Raw genomic sequence first — 22,061 nt, forward strand, 5'->3', positions numbered from 1 at the left:
ATACACCGGCTGCTGCTGTCCTTGGCTGCAAGGAACGTACTTTCTTCTATAAAATGCTCTATGCACGCTACCTTTCAGTCCCCAACCCCCGAAACGGTCTCTTTTTCTTTCTTAAAACATCATATCGGTGGCATCAGACCTGGCGTGTGAGGAGCATTATTAAATTGGGAGTTATCACTTATGAATGCAGAGGGAAGGCTGGAAAGGGGAGGGGGAAGTCTTCACATTTTGGAAAAGAACAGATTTTTAATATCGGGCTTGAGCACAGAGCAGATGGGGGGGGGGGTGGCGGCACAATGGCCTCTTTGGGACCCCCAGGCAATCTGGGGGTTTTGAGGTCACGCCTCTCTCTGAGATTCTCCGATTGGAAAAATCAGAAGCTCTCGTGCATTCAGGACTTGGGACATATAGATGGTATAAAGCAGGGGTCACCAACCTTTCGCACACCATGGATCACTAAATTCATAATTTTAAATCCCATGGACCACTAACATGAATTAGTGACGGGATGGGGTCCTTCAGGCATTTAGCTTGGCTGCCTATTAGCGGAGAGAAGCGCCCGGGGTCAACCCTAAGTTTGCTGTCCATTGCAACTAGGAATGTCAAATATGGCCAAGAATGAATGTTTCTCTTGTAGCCAGCCCGGGCTCTAGATCGCCCCCCTGAAAACTCTGCCTTTCGAGGAGCCCGCCCGAAGTTTTGCGCACTGCTCACTGAAGCGCCTGGACTCCCAGGGAGGGAGGGAAGTGCTGGAGCTACTAAACAGGAAGCCAAGCTAAGTGCCTGAAGGACCCCATCCCGTCAGCGAATGGAAGTAATTGCTTTGGCAGGCCATATTCGACCCAGGGACCGTAGTTTGAGGATCCCTGATTTAGTGCAATATAAAAAATGCAAAAATGCCAAGATTTCTCTGCGGGCCACTCACATTTTCTCACGGACCACCAGTTATATAAAGGGCCATCCTAAACTTCTCCAGGTTGGAAGGCCACTGGATTGCCATGACTGGCATCTAAGTCTGCTCTGGAGATGGTTGATGGGCCCCGAAAGAGCCACGCAGATGCCCCCTGGGACCTGAATGATGTGCGAAAGACTCGATTGTCTGTGGAGATTCTCAATCACCCAGCTCACGGTTGTCCCAAAGGTGTTTCTTCCCAAAAGGCAACAGGGGAGAAAACATCCTGCAGCCAAGAAGACTCCACACCTATTTGCACCACTCGGGTGACCCCGAGGACACAGATAAACCTCCAAGTGGCCTCAGCGACTCTCTCTAAAAGGATGCAACTGACCAGTTGTCTGCAAGGAGTATCAATCCTTTCATTCCCCACCAGCCAGTCAGAGCTGAGGAAGCTTCTTGGAGGAGAAGCGAAACGTCTTCAAGGGGGAAAAAAAAACCAAGGAAGTCCAGTTGTCTTTTGAAAAAAGCACCTTTGGGTAAAGACTTGGCTGCTTCCTACTTGGTCTACCTCCTGCCATAATGAAATCTGCTCTTAACTCAGCCAGTGCATTTTTTCCCCTTAACCTTGGCAACCTTAGGATGGGTGGACTTCAACTCCCAGAATACACATGCACACATCTTAACGTTTCCAAGATTGAGAAACACTGAGGTAATTGCTGAAGATCTCCGTTAGGAGAGCGAGTGTGCAGAGAAGCGTAATGAGAGTGGTATGGAAGAACACGCACCAGCCAGCATACAGAGACACCGAATAGTATAAATAATAGTAGTTTACTATGTGGAAATATAGAGGTATTCAGAGTTCAATTCACAGTCCAAGTCATACACAGTTCAGTCAGTCAGTTATCAATGTTCTCAGTTAAGGAATGATCCTTCGAACACAGTCCAGTATCTAATAATCAGTTTAGGCTAACGGTAGCAAGAAACACAGTACCTCACAATACACCGATCAGCGTCTAACAAACAGAGAGCTAACAGTCATTCTGGCTCCCTCTTATGGCTGCTTGAGGTAACAGCAACCAATCACATTACAGCAGTACTTAAAGCTACAGTACTACCATCATGGTTTATATATTGCTAACCCAACTGTTAGCTTACATTCCTAACAGCAGCCAAGGGATTTTCCCTCTTCCCCAAAGCCCTCCTATAAGCTAAGATCAAGACTGAAGGGAAATCCTTTTTCAACCTCTATTAGGGGTCTCTTTGCTATGACGACCCACATATGTAAGGCCCCAAAACCTATGGGCATCTGCTTTAGTCAAATGTACTATTTTTTTCCTAGCCCCCGGAGACCCCAGGAACAACATTCTGCCCAGTGTCCCTTCACTGTTGAAGACAAGGATAGGCTGTTGGGGATGAGGCTGTTGGGGATGAGGCATGACCAGGATGACTGAGAATCTCCATAGACACTATAGCCATGTGAGACACTATAGCCATGTGTTGTGGGCCAGCAGGATCCATTGGAGCTGCTGAGGGACTCAGATAGTGACGAACCCTATGAGTTGGTTATGGAAGATGTGGAGGACCCTGGGCAGGGTTCAGACTCAGAGCAGGAACCAGAGAGGTTGGTTAGCCACCAGGAGGCGCCTGAGACATAGAGCAGTGGGGAAGATCAAAGGGAGTTGGTCCCTGACGCCAGGCAACGGAGGGCCGAGAAACGGACGCAGCAGTTACGGAGACAGACTCATAAGAGATAATCAAGCCCAGGTGGTTGTGGCTTGGCCCCTCCCAAGAGAGCATATAAGAAGACACTTTGGGAGGAGTTCTTTTGCAGGACACAACCGTTCGTGACAATCTGGAGAAGCTCTTGTCTGTATCTGTTGGGAGTCTGGGTTGCTGCCAACGTCTTGCCTGTGAGTCGTGTTTGGGCTTTCAGCCAACAGGATTATAATTACTGTAAATAAAGAGTGGCAAACAGCTAAGCCTGTGTCGGCGTTCATTATTGGACGGAGGGGGGCCAGAACACCATGTGATAAGATGAGTTGCCAATAAATTTGATAAACAAACAAACAAACAAACCAATGTATGTGAACCCAGGAAAATGCACATTTGAGTTATGGAGGTGCCAATGCCCACTGTAACACAACCTTGTTCCATCCTATGGGCATCTGCTTTATTCAAATGTGCTATTTTTTTCCTGGGATTATGTGGCACCAGGAGACCCCAGGAACAAACCGAGAGGTACAGAGGGCACCTTTTTGATTTCCAGCCCAAACAACTGCATGTCCTTAAGTTAATGCTTCAAACTGGCTTGAGAGTCTTTGTGTCCTCCACTCTCACCCACGAGAGTTAGCTCCGTCAATCTCATGCTGTGGGGGAGGTGGGGGGGGGGGAAAGAGACAGATAGGAGAGAGATCAGATGAAAATTCCCTTGAAGGGGAAGAAAGGCAGATGGATGGACAAAAGGCCTTTGCAGGGAGTGGCATTGAGTAGATCTAGGCAAAGAAGGATGGACTATCCCCACTTCGTGGTGGCTCTTTCCTCTTTCACCCTCAGGCTCAAGAGGAAGAAATCTATTCCATTGCTTCCTATTGGGCAGATTTCACCAAAGGCCGCAGCACAGAGCAGCAGTGCCAAGGAAAGATGTCAGGTTAATGGTGATTTAAAGCTGACCAGCCAATGTAAGGCTGTAACTTAAGATGATGAAATGAGTCAGCAGGGGTTATTGCCACTTTAAGAAACTGTCTATATAAAGGAGGCCATGAGAGGGCGTATCACTCTCTTTCCTTGTGTTATCTCTCCTCATGTATCTCTCCTACTGGTGTTCTATCTCCATAGTAGTTCTCCTTTTAGAGCTGGAGATTGATTGATTGCCTAGCTGTGCCTGGTACAACACATGTATGTATGTATGTATGTATGTATGTATACAGTATATATATCCTGTATGCCTTGTATATAAATCACTGTTTGTAAGACAAACCTCTGTGTCCTGTATATTGCCCCTGGGTTGTCTCCTAAAGGTAGTCACACTGTGTGCACTTTGACAAAGGAGATATTATAGGATGTCACAAACTCATATAAAGTGGCATTAGGAGTCTCACAGCAGCCAGCTGGAGGCTTCTATGAAGTCCTCAAGGAGGGCATGAGCCAGTGGTGGGTTGCAGGCGGTACGTCCCGGTTTGGGCATATTGGAGCCTGGCTGGAGCACCAGGTACTGTGCTGGTACAGTGCTCCGGAGGGCCCACCCACCCGCCCGCACTCCTTAAATGTCTTTAAACCCTTTGGCACTTCCGTGCATGCCGCATACAGCGCCTGCGCGACACTCCGCCGAGCAGCTGCAGTGTCACGGAGGCTTGCGAAGGCGTTGCTGGATGGTAAGGCGCATGCGCGCAGGCGTTCATATGGAGGATCCGGAACTCACCACTGGCATGAGCCCCAGCAACCAGGCACTTGCTGGTCAGCTATCTCTTCTATCTTTAGATTCTGAAGCTACAAAAACAGGGGCAGAGAGAGTTTTCCTCTGTGGATTCATCCTCTTTAAAGACTGATGCGAAAATGAGAGAAAGGAGGGGGGGGGGAGAGTTTAGAGAAGTGGCCACTACAGAATTGTTGAGGCTGCTTTTTTAGATCCTCTTGATGTCCTAATCAGAGATAATATGTACTTATTGTGCTTTGCTTTTTAGTGCTAACAGTGTACTTTGTTCCGTTCCACCTCGTCTTCTTTTCCAAAGGCTGCTCTTCAAAAAGACCGTAGCATTGATTTCAAGATCAAGATAATGTCGACTTTGTTGTTTAACATTAGAGACCCTGCTTTCGCGCATAGCCATGGGCTGTCGATGCTATCGCTTCAAATTCTGGAGAAGCAAACCTGAAGCTCCGCCACTGTTCTGATTTTTCTGTATTGGTGAATGCAGATTTGCTGCGCTCTGCCTGGAGCGTTTGTTGATACAGAACGACAAAACAAATATACACAATTTTCTATCCCTTGTACTTTAGTCTTTTGATCAGGGAGATTTTTGTTTTGTTTTAACTAACAGGCTCTGGGGCTTTTACAAATTTGAAAATCCCTCTGTCACCCTCTATATCGCTTGCTTGCTATTGGCTGCCATAGTAACGGGGAGGGTGAGGGTTTTGGCATTTGAGAGGGGACTCGGGCTGGAGATGTCTCGGGATGAAGAGGGAGTTCTGTTCTCACCATCTTCTGCACATGCTGAATGGTCTTGTTTAGGTCTGGTCAAGGTCAACCGTCTCTACATACCAGATGGATGAAGCCCCTGAAGATGCACCCTACATGACATCCTTGGTGGGGCTGGAGATTGGACATTCAGTTGGGGTTGTTCGGGGGGGGGGGGGAGGGATTTGGGTAAACTTTTGATATGTAAAATTTCGCACCTTTAGCCTCAGATCTTGCTTTACCTTTGTTGCTTTCACTTCATATTCAGTAAAAGTACCTTTTCTCTAAAACAATGGGAGTTGGGGGTGTCCTTTCTTGAATTTTGAAGGAGGCACGTCTGACATCCTCCCATAAATCTCTTGAGTCCTTGCAACGCCACCAGAAGAGCAGTTAAGTGAGAGTTAAATATAAATATGGGGTATCTGCTCTTTGCTAACTACATTGGTCCTCACCTCCATCTTTTCTTCCTGTCAGAAACAGAGAGAGTGCTGAGAAACAGGGCTGGAAAACGATGCTTTCCAGTGGCTTGGAATAAAGAATGGAAGAATCCCGATTTCTTCTTGATCTCTTCCTTCCTACTGTGGCAGTGGGTCTCAACCTTCCTAATGCCGCGACCCTTTAATACAGTTCCTCATGTTGTGGTGACCCCCCCACAACCATAAAATTATTTTCGTTGCTACTACGTAACTGTAATTTTGCTACTGTTATGAACCGTAATGTAAATATCTGATAGGCAGGATGTATTTTTATTGTTCTAAATTGAACATAATTAAAGCATAGTGATTCATCACAAAAACGATATGTAGTTATATATTGTGAAATACTTATTTCTAATTACAAAGAAATGAAATTTTGTCTTGAAGCATGGGGCAGCACAGGGGTCGGCAATCTTAAACACTCAAAGAGCCATTTGGATCTGTTTCCCACAGAAAACACTGAGGGCCACAAAACCTGGGTGGGTGTGGCCAACTCAACATCACTCCCACCCAGTCACATGACACCCCCCCCCCCCAGACATGCCTATCCAGGTTTCATGGCTCAGTGTTTTCTGTGGGAATAGGGTCTGTCTCTCTTCTCCCCCCTCCCTCTCATTTCTGTTTTTCTCTATTTTTCCTCTCCCTTTCTCTTCTTCCTTCCTTCCTTTCTTTCCTTCCCTTTCCCTCTTTCCTTTTCTTTCTTTCTCATTGAATACGATAGCAAATCCAAAATAAAGTTATTAATTGTAGGAAATGCTTCTCTGTAATATTTTCATAGTGAACTCTTAGGTTGATAGAAGCTGGCAAGATTGTACTAACAGCAATAGGATATATATATATATATTGATTTCTTTTGAGTTTGACAATATAATATGTTATCCAAAATTATAAATAATCTTATTTTCAGATGCATTTTTTGCCATCTCTGTTATTTTCTTTTAAAAAATCAGACTTGCTTCCAATTTGTGCCTTCTGGCAAATTGCAGTTTTCTTGGCAAGAGATCTAGCTTGCCATTGCTTTCGTCATAGGTCTGTTTCTTTCTTTCTTTCTTTCTTTCTTTCTTTCTTTCTTTCTTTCTTTCTTTCTTTCTTTCTTTCTTTTCTTTCTTTATTCTTTCTTTCTTTTTCTTTTCTCTTCCGTTCTTTCCCCCTGATTTGTTTCCCTCTCTTTTCCCTCTCTCATTCTCTCCCTTCAGCTCTCTTTCATTTCTCTCTCTCTCTCTCTCTCTCTTTCTCCCCTTTTCTCTTTCATCTCTTTCTTGCGCGTGCAAGCAAAATACCCTCCTGGGCTGGGATCATGGCGGCAGGGACAGCGACTGCTTCCGCTGCCGCCACTGAGAAGTGAGTAGCTGGCTGCGCTGCGCAGGAGAGCCACGCTGCACAGGAGACTCCTTAGCGCCAGACTCAGGTCAGCGCCAGCCGCGTCCCCTTCGTATTGGCTCAGGAAAGATCCAGAACAGCCATCTCTGGATGCAGAGAGGGAAGAGTTTCAGAGCCCTGTGCAAGGAAAGCCCTATGCAGCGCAGGAGAACTGGAGCTCTTCCCTCCCTGCACCCAAAGCAGCTGCTGCTGCTGCTCCCCATTCCCCTCCTTCCTGAGCCTTCCTTTCCCAGCGTCCACTGTGCTGCGTGCGTCTCTCTTTTCCCCCTCGCCTCCATTCCGGCTCCTACTTTTCCCCCCACCCGCCAACACACACACACACACACACACACACACTGATCTTGGGCGCTCGGCCGCCTTCAGCGAGAGGAGCAGCAGACCCGTCAGTCTTCTGGCACCTCTCTTCCCGCCGTGCGGGGAACCCGAGCTGCTCCTTTCCTTCAGGCCACTTCTCACCAGCCTCTCTGCGGGAGGCTCCCCGGCGACCCCTGTGAAAAGGTCATTCGAACCTCAAAGGAGTCGCGACCCACAGGTTGAGAACCGCTGTACTATGGGAAGATCCAAAAGATCCTATTTCAGCATCCCTTGGATGGAAAATGTGGAAGAAGGACGATGGTTGCCCCATTTTTTTTCTCCTTACTATTTCATATCCAGGGAATATTGCCCTTGAACATGGAGACTCTATTGGGGAAAATAACTTTTGATAATGCAATGTAAGAACTGTCTTGCTGCTTCTGATCTAGCCCAGCACCAGGAAACCCTCCGTGGCGGGTCAAATAAGTTCTAGGGAATTCCCCTGTAAGCCCAGCACGGAGACAATTATTTGCTCCTTGCGGACACCCTGTTTGCTGAGAGTGAGGAAGCGCCACTTATTTATCACAGGCTCTGGATTAAACGGTTTCCTCCTCGGTGCCACCTGATTTCCATTTACAGCTCATCCTAAAACACACACCTGTGATCAAGTGCGTGCCTGCCAAATTCAATTCCGAACATTTATGATCCTTCCCAGCGCAGGGAGCAAGAGGTTCATTTCAAATCCCAAGAAACGCAGGTGTGGCGGTGGGGAAGTTTCAGCTGATTACTGCTTTAGTGCCCGTCAAGAGGATATAACTCACAACGATGCTCACAGCCCTTCCCTTGTCCCCAGAGGAAGAACGACACCAGAACATTTAGCTAGGCCTGTTTCAGATCTGCATCGCATCACCAGGGACTAGCCATCTGCTGAGGCTGCTCCCGCTTTGGCTGAAAGGATGAATGTCTCACCCCCACACACATATGGCTGGCCAATTCGTCTCTCGCCAATTCCTTCTGCTTCGTTCCCTTACCTTCTGGTGCAGCCCCAGACACAGGGTCAGCCCCTCACTGGCAGAGTTTTCCATGCTCTCTGTGCTGTGAAGATGCCGGCTGAATTTTGGCAGTGGGACGCGAGGCTTGCTGTCTGGATTCAGCATGTTGGCAGGTGCCAGGGTGATGAATGCATTTGTGATCGGACCTACCGGAGCAGAAGGAATGGTTACATGTAGCAGGCATATGCAGCTAGTAAGAACAGCAGCTTTTGTGGGACATAAAACCTTGTGCGATAATAAATGGTTAGCCTGAGACAGCCCAAGAGACTGTTGTTTCTGCTGCAGACGGCACACATGGCTGCCCTTTAGGAAAGAACTGATTAACACAACTCGATATCCTTCCAGTGCGGTACTTAAATTCTTGCGCTCCAAACAAACCATAGCATGCAACTGGACTCGTAAGCATCTCTTACAAAAGGAGCCATTTACAGGGAAGGATTAATTTCCTTCGCTAATCTAGTGATCTTGCCTGATCTCCCCCCCCCCCCCCCAAAAAAAAAAAGATAGACGTAGCTGCTATTAAGCAATTAAGGCTTATAAAAGAGGTTAAAATACCTCTGGGTAACCTAAAGCCAAATTTATTTGGGCTCAAACCTAAAATACCGATTGGGAAACTTACAGGAAACTCCAGAAATCTTAGGTGGATGTGCAAATTGAAAAAATACCTAATCCTGCCTATTATAACTGCGGCTAGAATAACGTATGCCCAAAATTGGAAAAACAACCTAATACCAAAGGAAGATGAGGTGACTTTACAATGTGCGGAGATGGACAAACTGACGAAAGAAATACAAGGAGAGGAGGAATCAAAATATTACCTAACTTGGAACAAAAGGTACAAATGGCTGGAGGACAGAAATAAGGAAACCTGAAACAGTGATGTAATAGAAGTATTAGGAGAGAGGGATAAGATACAGTTAAGATAAATTAAGGCAGTAGTTAAAAGTTAGAACACAAAGTACAATATAGGTAATATGATATTCTGATATAAACAGTTAAGTATAAATAAATATGGAATAGTATATATAAATAAGTATAGAATCAGGGGACCACAAATGTAAGATAGGAGGCGAACGATCAATTGTATATACATGTTACAGTGAAAGACAGAAATCTGGTGAAGGTCGACATTCACCGGTGAATGTCGACATTCACATAGTCGCTTGGTGTATGTCCGAAATATGTCCGAAATATTTGCTAAATACCCTTATTTATGACTTACACTAAATACCTAACCCTAACCCTAACCCTAACCCTTACCCTACGTATTTGGTATGTGTTGACATTCACCGGTGAAAGTCGACATTCACCAATTTCTGTCTTTCACAGTAACATACATACCAATATGGAACTGCTGTATGATGGAACTTTTGATTCCTTTGTTTGAATCTACGTTCTGTTTTGTTTATGTGCATATGTGTTTAAAATTAAAAATTAAAAAAAAAAGAAAACACTAAATAAACAACTAAAAAGAAGTCAGTGGCAAACAATTTTGGACAGCTGCCAAGAAAATAGCATGCCTGTGCCCATATAATCAAGAGGAATCAAGCTTGATTCTGAGATTTTTACCTTTCTTTCAGCTCAAAAAAAGAATCCTTCCCAAGGATTTTTCCCCAACTCTTTTAATGTAGGTCTTCCTGCATGCAGAGTAGGTGTTTTTCAGTGTTTCACTGTCTCGGAGCAAAATTCTACTACAGACATCCACAGACTTGGATGTCAATACTCAGAGAGTCGCCTGCCTATTCGTGTTTAGGGCCCACAGGATTCAGTTCAATATTCAGTCAAGGCACAAGAGTGAAGCTGTTAGCAGACAGCTTGAGCTGTCAGACAGAAAATGACAAAAGCTCTGGAAGGTCCAGAAAACAGAGCCTTGTGATTATTGGAAATAGGACCTCGAGGCCACACACAGGTATGCTTATTCGCCTAAAATTCTCCTTACCTGCTCGGCCTTTCGGAAGGAAAGTTTTATGAATGTCTGAAAATGCCCTGTAAGATTGTCCTGCTATTTAGTACTGTGCTTTTATTACTATTATTATTATTATTCTTGCTATTGCTACCTTTAAAAAAAAAACAATTGTTGTGCTACATTGCTCATACACATTGCACCTTGTGTTCAAACAGTGTGCTGTTTGTTTTCAATTTAGCTAACAAGTGAATTCGCCTGTTATGGTTTTATCACTAAGGTCCCTTACAAGCCACACATGGGCCTTTAAATATCAAGCTCTTATTTTTAAAGGCTGCATGATGGATTGAAGGCAGAAAAAGGAAGAGGGCTGTTTGACCCACGTTTTGGGGGGGCATTTTACACAGAAGCCAAGAGAACTGCTGTGGACTAAAGCTCTCCCTCTTCCCCATATTGACTTGAGGATGGGAGCTGTAGTCCAGCATACTTGGAAGAGCCCAAACTGAGGTTGGCTGCCTTGCAGTGTGAATCAAAAGACCTGCTCACTTATCGTTGAAGGCTACACAACCGAGGAGTTGGCTATCATTTTGTCGGGGGTAGAGTCATCAAAGAGGCTCCCCCCCCCTCAATACACTGACATAGGTTATTTCTCTACTTATTGTAATTATCTATCTTCTCCTTAAGTTCTCCAACCTTGGCAACCTTAAGATGCGTGGACTTCAATTCCCAGAATTCCCCAGCTAGCCATGTTGAAGTGCACACATCTTAAGGTTGCCAAGGTTGGGACACCCTGCTCTAAGAGACCAAAATAAATCTTCCCCTATTTGCATTTCCATAGCAGCCTTGCATGATATCCCAGAGAGCTCCGTGGTCAACTGTAAGGATCTGTGGAGTGTTTGGTTGTTTTCTTGTAGTCGTTTCATTACCCAACTAGGTAATGTCTTCTGTGCTAGACAAGAGTGGGGTTTAATCTGTTTATATACAGTGGCTTGCCCTGTCAGTATCCTAGACCCAGGGGTGTCCAAACTTTTTGCAAGGAGGGCCAGATTTGGCGATGTGAAAATGTGTGGGGCCGATCATTCAGCCTGACATTCTTTGAACCCTTAACATTAAATGCGAATTGACTACCGTATTTTTCGGAGTATAAGACGCACCAAGATTTTGAAGAGGCAAATTAAAAAAAAAGTTTTTGCACTCTCCCCAAAATGGCCCATTTTTCACGGAAATGGGCCTTTTTTTAAAAAAGAGCATGAATAGCCTTTAAGAGGCTTCTAGAGTGCTTCTGGGGGCTGGGGGGGGGGCAAAGTTGAGCAAAAAATGGCCCTTTTTTGCTCGTTTATGCCCTCCACAGTCCTCAGGAGCACTCTGAAAACCTCCTAAAGGCTATGCACAGCCATTTTGGTGAAGGGGGCAGCGTTTTGGGAGGCAAAAAATGCTGTATTCAGTGTATAAGATGCACCCAGATTTTTAGCCTCTTTTTTGAGGGGAAAAAGATGCATCTTTATACTTCGAAAAATACGGTATTTTATGAAAGACTAAACAAATAACTCCAGTGGGGAGAAGAGGCTGCGGGCTGCTTGAAATTTGAAAAAGGGCCACATTTGGCCCCCGGGCCGCACTTTGGACATGCCTGTCCTAGACCTAGATAAGTTGAAAAACACTTAGCGTATTCCTGGAAGCTTGGTATTCAGACAAATTAGCCATCGATAGGCACATAGAGATAAACTACATTTACACGCCATTCAATAGAGAAATCAAAAAGCTAAAAAGGAAACAAAAAACACCTAAACACCTCCCAGCCAGCAACCAGCACTCAGGTATGTAGGAATTAACACCATGATTAATACCAGACCAACAATCAGTGAACACTAGCCAATCAAGGAACTTCCAAGAAGAAAACAACACTCCAGCTGACACGGACAGTGGGCACTACACTGTATGTAAACAGAGAACAAATCCCACTCCTCTCTAGCACTGATGATGTTATCTAGTTGGGTAGCGAAACATCTGCAAGGAAAACAACTAAGCTCAGAGAGCACCAAGGACTCCACTGTTGAACCCCGAGCAACAAATATTCTCTTCGGTTGGCATAAAAGGATTTGAATCTAGCTCTCTCCTGCTCAAGTCATGCTCCCTCCTGTTTTATACGGGAGCCAAAAATAGCTCTACGTCAAAGATTTTCATCTGTCATCTTGCCTCTCCTTTTAATCAGGTGTTGGAACAATCGCTCAGCTCAGACTGTGCTGTCAGGAAGTGGCACTCTTTCAAAATTGTCACAAATTGAACACATTTTTTTTCCTTTACGGGAGAAGAGCAAGATTAAAAGACAATCCTGGTGACTAGGTGGCACACTTACCTCGACTATAATTTGCGCCTGCCCAATTCTGCAATTGAATTTTGAAGCCGGGGACCCCGCTGACAAAGCAGAATAGCCAATTATATCAGGACTAATGGGTTCTACAAGCTCTGCCCAGATTGATGGTCCCAAATTGCAACTGGGTTGAGCGATCCAAAGCCAGCCCCCCCTCCTGCCTATATGAGTGTTATTTTCTTCCCAATTTACTGTTCAGTTAGGTGCCCAAAGCTAACCAGGAGGAAAGATACCCCTGCAGTTTCCCTGGAGCACCTGGATGTAATACTGAATTATGGCCTTGCTACCGTTCCCTGAGCAAGACATCCATCATTGTGACTTTTGTAGCTGCCCACGGTAATGATGCCTCTCCCCCCTCCCCTTTCACAGGAGTTAATGAATGCTTTAATTACAGCATTTACCCACACAGCTGTTGGCTGCTGTTAGCATTTCCCTTAGCCTTAATTCACACTCACTCTCATGCACAAGCACACTCATGGCAACGGGTGATAAGGAAGATCCAGGAATGGCCTGGTGGGCAAGCAGAATGGGGTCAGTACTGGAAGAATTTAGCCCTGAGAAGGTACTTTTGTCAAGTAAACAGTTTCTCCACTTCTGCCTGCCCCACTTCCCTTCCAGTCAGCAACTGGGATAAACACCAGAATGACACCCCCCCCCCAATTCTAAAGAAAATGTCAGTTCAAGCGCTTATTCAGTTGAAAACTGCCAATCACTCGTCTCTCGTCTCCGTTGTCTTTTCTCAAGACCGAACCTATTCTGCTCTTTTAATCATTCTGTCCCTCCACCTTCCCTGAGTCTTTGCACCGCCCGGGATCGGGTCGACGCTTGGGGCTCAGGACCCCGGACAGCACCCCGGAGTTCGGGGGGGGGGGGGGAGCTGGTAAGAGTTGTTAAAGAGGATTCAGGTTAATGTCAGGGTTCCAGGTAACACCCCCCCCCCCCAAACGAAAGAAGACTCCGAGGCTTGAGTTTCCTCAAAGCTCCATTTTATTAGAGATGTCATATTGGCACATCTGGGAAAAGCTGAATCTGAAAGCTGCCAGGTTTTCCCCACCCAAAAGTAAGTTCAAGTCCCTGCCCAGCACCCACATGTCCATCACATGACCCAATCAAGCACCATGCAAAACTGGAGATGCCTCCCAGTCACACCATAGCAGCTGCAGGGCAAAGTGTTCTTGACTCTCTGAGAAAAGAATGTTATTTTGACTATATATCACCCCTACTCTATATCCATGATGGTGAACCTATGGCACACGTGCCACAGGTGGCACACAGAGTCCTCTCAGTGGGCACGCGAGCCGTCACCCCAGCTCAGCTGCACTGTGCATGCGCACGTACCTCCCACTGGCCAACTGGTTTTCGGGTCTCTGCCACGCATCCATGGGGGGAGTGAATGAAGGAGATACAAGTACATGTGCGGGGAGGGGGGTTGCACGCACATGCATGGGAGCAGGGGTGGGGGTTTCCCCCCCCAACCCATTTTTCATCCCTGGAGGCTGCAGGGAGGCCTACTGGGCCCAAAACAGGGCGCAAGGGGGGCGTGGGGAGGTCACATGCATATAAGCAGGGGGAGTGGGTGCATGCACATTGCATTATGGGTGCGGGTGCATGTCTGCAAGTGCTGTTGCACATGCACACACGCTTTTGACATGCAACGACAAAAAGGTTAGCCATCACTGGTTTAGATGATCCCACTCCCATTTTCCCACAGTAGAAAATGTGGGAAGGCCCAATGTAAAATGTGGCTTCCAGGTCAGACACATTCCCCATAGGATTTAATTTCCCAGGTTGCCTTCCTGTTCCTGTTCCTTTTCCAGTTTCTTGAATCTTGCATAAAATGTGGGGGGTCTGGAAGTCGGAGTAGTCAAAGTGGGATCTGACCAACTCCAAAGAAAGTGGAATCATCATTTCTCCTGATCTGGGGATTAAAGTTATGCTGATACATCCTAAAACTGCATTTGAACTTCTTGGCATCCTTATTATACTTCTTTTACATTGATATTTATGAGCTGACAATCTGAGACAAAACCTACCTTCTCTTTCGAATCCTAAAACATTATTTCTTATCAACGCTTAGTTTTTTGTGATATGTTTGCATAAAAGTAATGCTCCCACCCAATCCTATGAATGACTTTGACCTCGAAGTTTAGCAGGCACCGATAAAGTTTACAGATGACAAAAAAATGCAAACCGTGGCCAATACTTTAAATAAGAGAGAGCGGGGTGTTAAAATACCTAGAAAGTAGTGGGCTGAAGTGAAGAGAATTTAACAAGGAGAAATGAATCTACATCTGAAAGGGGAAAAAGGCGAGGCACCTAGGATGGGAAGACCTAACTAAGTAGTAAAATATGTGGGAAAAGTTTGGGGTGCTTTTGTTTACTGCAAATCAAAACTGACCTACCAGTGGAATCTCTAAAAAGTCAAAGCCAATCTTGCCCTTAACAGGAACAGAGACCCAATCAAGAGACCCAATCAAGGAAAATAAATTGTTCCCTCCTGCCCTGATTTGGTTAGATGTTTTGGAGAATTGTACTCAATTCTGGCCAACAAGGGACGTAATAACAATTCTGGCCAACATGGTTCAACAAGGGACGCAAGTTCAGATGAGGGCTACCAAGATGGAGAAGGATCTGGAAACCAAAGGCTCGGAGGGACAATTAAAAGAACTGGGATAGTTTGGCCTACAGAAAAGATGACTAAGAGGAAATACGATGGCAGTCTTCATATATCTGAAGGGCTGTCACACCGAAGGAAGAGTGGGCTTATTCCTTATTGCCCCAGCAGGCAAGATCAGAACTAATTGATGATAACCACAAGGAAGAGACTTCAAGCTGGACATCAGGACCAACCTCCTGGCTTTGAGCTGTCAGCCAGTGAAACACGCTGCCCACATGCCATGGACGTTTTTTCTTCATTAGAGGTCTTCAAGCAGAAGCTGGTTGTCTGTCAGAGATGCTGGGCTGAGCAGGAAAGTGGAGCAGATCAGCATTTCTCAATCTCAGCAACTTGGGTGGAGCGACTGGGGAATTGGATGTTGAGGTTTTAAAGTTGCTGAGGTCGAGAGAAATACAGATCTGGATCACCTCTATGGTCAATCCAAGTCTGATTTTATGACTTTAAGAATCAGCAATAACCTATGACTTTAATACGCCTAATTACAGCTCTTCCTGGCGCTAGAGTTCTATGGATAGGGTGACATTAGATACCCGAATAGGTTAAAGTACAATAGCAGAGTTGGAAGGGACCTTGGAGGTCTTCTAGTCCAACCCCCTGCCTAGGCAGGAAACCCTATACCGTTTCAGGCAAATGGCTATCCAACATCTTCTTAAAGACTTCCAGTGTTGGGGCATTCACAACTTCTGGAGGCAAGCTGTTCCACTGGTTAATTGTTCTGATGTTTCACGTAAAGATATTTAAGTTGGCTATAGGGCTCTTTTCTTCCCTAAAATCTTTATCTTTTCCATTAGTCTGTGAACAAATGCCTTTTCCCCCCTTTGGAAATGTTCTATACCCGATTCATTAATATTCAATTTCATTCCATTCGATTCCAGCCTTGGACCCGCACACTATAATTCTCATCCATCTTGAGCACAGTGTTTGGGGAAGATAGCAAATGTAGTCCCAACAGCTGAGGATCATGGGCACCTTGCCGAGCTCCAAATAGCTCTCACCATATTAGGGTAAGATGACCAGCGGTGGATTTCACATTTTGTTACCACCGGTTCCCCGTGCATGTGCCTGCCCCCTTCCATGCATGCACCCGGACTTCCGTGCATGCGCTTTGCTGATGCACATGCCTTCCATGCATGCGGCCGGCCTCAAAATCATGTCTAAATAGGACGGCAGAGAGCCAGGACAGGTCGGCGGGCCCACCCGCGATTTCTGCTATTGGTTCAGGTGAACTGGTCCGAACCGGCTGAATATCACCTCTGAAGATGATCCCTTATAGCAATGGTCCCTAACCTTTCTGGCTCCATGGACCGGCAGTGGCAGGGGAGAGGGGATGGTTTTGGGTGTGCCAGTCCCCAATGGGCCATGGATTGGTACTGGGCTGCGGACTGGGTGTTGGGGACTCTGCTATATAAGATTTGACCTGTGATAGCACTGAATGTCTTTTCCAGGGCACATTTTTTTCCTATTCATACTAGTTTTAATGCTGTATGCCTCTCTGTGGCTTTATGGCATTAGGCGGGCTTCTAAGTGTAATGAATAAAAAATGAATAAATCAGCAGGAGCCCCAGCAACCTTTGGAAGCTGAAAAAATGCAATGCTGAGGACCCCTCCTGATTTTTAAGTAAACTGCCTGTTTAGAAAGAGAATAATCCAGAGCATTGACTTAAGTAAGAGGACTATGGGGAGATTGTTCTGCATTCTAGTAGGGCAGTACCTATATCCTGGAAGCGACTGAACTACGTAGAGATGTGGGAGAATAATTTAATTGACTTTTATAGCAATAGCACTTAAGCTTATATACTACCTATATACTTTACAACCCTCTCTGGGCAGTTTAAAATGTCAGCATTGTTTGCATATTGCTATCCAAAATCTGGGCCCTCATTTTACTGACCTGGGAAGGATGGAAGGCTGAGTCAAGCTTCAGCCCCATCAGGAATGAATTTCAGGCTGTGGGAAGAGTTTGCCTTCCAGTGTTGCCCAGCCCAGCTGTAAATTCTGTATTCATATTATGTCCAGGCCAAAAAGTTAGTGTTACAAAGACTGGATAACTGAATTGCCAATCTGAAGTCAACTCATTCAGTCTTGCAACACTCCTGATGTACGCCAAGACTTAGGCTCCCGAGAACCTGCTTGGCATCTGTACATCCTTGTCCTCCCCCCAGCTTTAGAAAAGGATTGATCCGTGCCAGACAAAACATTCTTCCACCTGTGCTACTATTTGGCAGAGCTGCCAATATTCCCCAAATCTCAACGTCATTTGCCCTTGCGATTCTGGGGAAATCAAATCACTTCAACATGTCTTTATTTTACGATAATCTTTACAAGGATCTTCGAAAGGGCATCCTAACTCCTCTTTTACTGAGTACACTTCGTAGAACAGATGGTTTTTACACGCACGCTTTACCTCCAGGCTCGAAGTAGCGAAACCACTGTTAACGGGGAGCCAATTTTTGTTGCTGCTGCAGCAGTTAAAACGAGGCGACCCTTGGCATCAAATCTCATCCGACAGCCCTTTTCTCTTTCCTTTTGTCTGATTTCATTTGGCTGTTTCTACCGCTGATCCGGGATCATAAAATTAAGAAATTGATTTGATATGAATCTAAATGTATTTATTCCCACCCACCCCCTTACAAGCCAATGCTCAAATGTGCTTATTAAATAAACCTTCAGATAGATCTGTTAGGAGCCTGGTGGAAGGAAATACTATCAGACCTGAGAGTTAGATGTATTAAACTGACAGGCCTTGCAGCTCAGCTTCGAGGCATCTTATTAGCACTGTCTGGATCGCCGTCTTCTTTTTTCCCCTCCCTGCTTAAGAGGATTTATTTATTTTTACTCCTGTCCTGCAAGAACAGCCTCTAAGACCCAAAGCCGATGCTGGAGAAGCCTGGGAGGCATTCAGGAAATGTGAAGCAGAAGCAGCCAAGTGGCTCTTTTGAGGGACAGGGTGGGAGGGATTTCCAAGAAGGCACGCAGATCTCCAAGGAAAGAGATATCACTGCCTGAGCTGTCACTGGCAGCTTCTTATCTCGTGTTCTGCTAGGTTGAGATAAAGAATGTTAACAGCGTTACTTCCCAAGGGGAGTGACAATGGCAAGCCATTGCCAGCCGGGCGGAAGAGTCTTCTGCAGCAAAGAGAAGTGGAGGGAAGTAATTAGACACTGCAACAGGGAAACAGTTTTGTTATGAACCAGGGGAAGCCAAGCTTCCTTGACCCCATTAAATATATAAATATATATATATAGTATTTGTACTGATAAATAAATAAAGGGAGACTAGTATAGATCTATTTCGAGCTAATTAGCTCTCATCAGCTAGCCATACCCTTACTGGGATTTGAACCTGGGCTGTATTATATCTTAGGCAGGAGTCTTAGCCACTAAGCCACAGGCTCGCCTCCTTATCAGTTGAGCCAGGGAAATAGGTATGTATTTGTGTTACAACCCCTGGTATGCCTAAATATGGGAGGAAGGTCACTACTCCCTCTTTCTGTCCTTCGGCTCATCACAGAAGACCATGCAGGCAGAAAACCATATTTTTATTTTTAATGTTGCCTATTATTTATTTATCTATCTATCTATCTATCTATCTATCTATCTATCTATCTATCTATCTATCATCTATCTATCTATCTATCTATCTATCTATCTATCTATCTATCTATCTATCTATTTATTTATTTATTATCAGTACAAATACAACACAAATATAGAAAGGCAACATTAAAAATAAAAATATGGTTTTTATATATATCCCTAAGAGGCAGTTAAGTAGCTTGGTTCAGAACAGCACGAACTGCTTCGCACTGGAGCAAAACCTCACAGCAAGTTCGTAGATTCCCACTCGGATGGAAGGTCAGGGAGGGAGTGACCCACGCCAGCTGTTAGGAGGCTGGGCACAGCCAAAGTAAAGGCCATAAATAAATGGAAGGGGTAGGGAAGTAATTCACTGGAGGGACAAGCCAGGACACAAGTACACATTCAATTTATACCACCGCAGCAGCTATCCCACTTATCTTTCCATCTGGTTTTGAATCGGAAAATGAACTAAAGTTCCATTATGTGCTGAGTTTATTATCTGCTGCTGAGCTGAAGGACGTCCCCACTTCAGTGTAAAAGCAGCTCTATGCTGGAAGGAAGGCTACAGATTCTTTTTTAGATGATAGATGATAGATAGATAGATAGATAGATAGATAGATAGATAGATCTTAAGAACAACATCTTAAGAAACCCCAAAGACAAAATCCAGCTAGAAAACCAAGGAGTCTACAAAATACCATGCAAAATCTGCCCTGCAACATACATAGGACAAACGAACAGGAGAATAAATGCACGCATCACAGAACACAAGAACGCAGTCAAAAGAAAAAAGAAAAAACTTCCTCCCTTTTCCAGCACCTTAAAGCAACAGGACATGAAATTGATCTTGAGGAACCAGGTTAATCTCCAAAACTGAACACTTCAACAAGAGAATAATTATGGAAGCTATCGAAATAGAGAAACACCCCCACAACATGAATAAACGTGACGATACCTCCCGCCTACCAGACATCTGGAAACCAGCCCTAGTCAACAAACGAGCCCCACCCACCACCCAAGCCGTTACAACACAAAACAACAATGGACACACAGCCAGCACTTATCTACCAATCATGATACAGCCACACATCCAATCAATCCACTTACTGAAACAAAGCCAGCACTCCACCCTCTCCCCCCACCAAGATTTATAAAAAAACGCCAGCTCCGACCACGCTTTAAGCCTAAAACACCAGCCTGAAGATGGCGAGTGAGACCCCGCCGAAACATTGCCAAGACAATCTCAATCTTACACAGGAAAAGACCTGAATGCAGGGTGCCCACCTGATCGTCAGAGTGAACCGGTTCGCTCTCAGCTGATCATCGGAGCTACCGGTTCGCCTGAACAGGTCCGAACCAGCTGAATCCCACACCTATTTAAAACCCTTTAAGTATCCACTACAACAATATTAACGTTGAGCTGTTCAGAGCTTGTATTTTCCCCACTGATTCTGAAGCTGTTTACCAATCAAAAGAAATACCAATTAAATACAGGTAGTCCTCAACTTACAACGGTTCACTTAGTGACTGAAGTTACAATGGCACTGAAAAAAGTGACTTATGACCATTTTTCACACTTAACGACCATTGCAGCATCCTTACGGTCGCATGATCAAAATTCGGACGCTTGGCAACTGATTCATATTTATGAGGGTTGCCTTGTCCCGGGATCACGTGATCCCCTTTCGCAACCCTTCTGACAAGCGAAGTCAATGGGGAAACCGATTGACTTAACAACCGTGTCACTAACTTAACAACTGCACTGATTCAATTAATAACCTTGGCAAGAAAGGTTGCAAAATGGGGCAAACCCCAATTAACAACTGTCTCAGTTAACAGAAATTTTGGGCTCAGTTGTGGCCATCTGTCGACGACTACCTGTACCCTCTAGGGCCGTGATGGTGAACCTATGGCACGCGTGCTACAGGTGGCATGTGTAGCCTATTTGCCAGCACAGCAGCCCTCAGAAGGCCATTTTCGCCCCTCCCCAGGCTTCAGGAAAATGTCCAGAGCCTAGAGAGGGTGAAAAACAGGCCCAATGGGTCAACCGGAAGTTCGTTTCCCGCGAGGTGGGTCACTTGCGCATGTGTGGTGGGAGGTTGCTTGCGCATATGCAGGTGGGGGGGTCACTCTTGCATGCGCAGGTTGGTTGGCATGCGTGTGTGTGCACTAGTGCGCATGCACATAGCTTTGGAACATCTTTAGAAAAAAAAGGTTAGCCATCGCCGCTCTAGGGATTTGCCTTGAACTCCGTATCTGGTTTTTGGGGGGGTTTTTTGTGGCGATTTTATAAATGTGCTTCCACTTTCCTCATTTGTAACCTACCTTAGAAACATCTGAATCCGAGAACGGCGAATATAAATTTAGTAGAGCGCATCAGAAAAATATTCTCTATGGCAGATTTATAAAAACCTTTATCGCGTTAACTGATTTTTGTCATTTTTTTATATGGACGGGGGAAAAAAATCTCAAATGCTCAATTTGCACAAAAAATATTATTGGTTGTAGATCATTCTGGATCTCGCCCTCCCCTCCTCAGCTCTACTATCTCTCCCTTGCTTGCTGGCTTCTGACAAAGCAAACTCAATGGAGGAAGCAAATTCACTTAACAACTGCAAGATTTAGCTATAAAAGCATTCCAAAACTACATCCTAGAACAGTGTTTTCCCAAGGACAGATAGTTCTCGACTTACAACTTCAATAGAGTCAAAGTTTTTCTGCTGGTGAGACATTGTTAAGTGGGTTTTGCCCCATTTTATGAACTTTCTTATCACAGTTGTTATATTACCTAATGGCCACCTAATGAGAAGGAAGGACTCACTGGAGAAGAGCCTAATGCTGGGAAAGACTGAGGGCAAAAGAAGAAGAAGGGGGACGACAGAGAATGAGGTGGCTGGTTGGAGTCACTGAAGCAGTCGGCGTGAGCTTCAATGGACTCCAGAGGATGGTAAGGGACAGGAAGGCCTGGAGGAACGTTGTCCTTGGGGTCGCGATGGGTCGGACACAACTTCGCAACTAACAACAACAAATCAGAGTTGATTTGTTGATTTTCACTGCAATTATTAATTTCGTAAGATGGTTGTTAAGTGAATCTGGCTTTGCCATTGTCGCAAAAGAGGATCACATGACCTCGGGACACTGCAACTGTTGTACATATGGGCCAATTGCCAAGCATTTGTGAATTTTGATCACGTGACCATGGGGATGCTGAGAAGTGGAATAAAAAATTAAGTCACTTTTTTCAGTGCCATTGTAACTCTGAAG

At 45.2% G+C, this 22,061-nt stretch overlaps 1 protein-coding gene across 1 annotated transcript in view; it reads right to left on the reverse strand.

Annotated features, from left to right (window-relative positions):
- WDR18 (WD repeat domain 18) overlaps nucleotides 1–22,061 on the reverse strand; it is an 80,210-nt gene that overhangs the window by 10,681 nt on the left and 47,468 nt on the right. The window contains exon 8 of the mRNA XM_081935853.1: nucleotides 8,248–8,414. Within this exon, the coding sequence (XP_081791979.1) occupies nucleotides 8,248–8,414 (167 nt within the window). The remainder of the gene's footprint in view (nucleotides 1–8,247; nucleotides 8,415–22,061) is intronic.

The sequence above is a fragment of the Natrix helvetica genome (genome assembly GCF_964273705.1).
Source record: "Natrix helvetica genome assembly, chromosome: 1".
Taxonomy (NCBI): Eukaryota; Metazoa; Chordata; class Lepidosauria; order Squamata; family Natricidae; genus Natrix; species Natrix helvetica.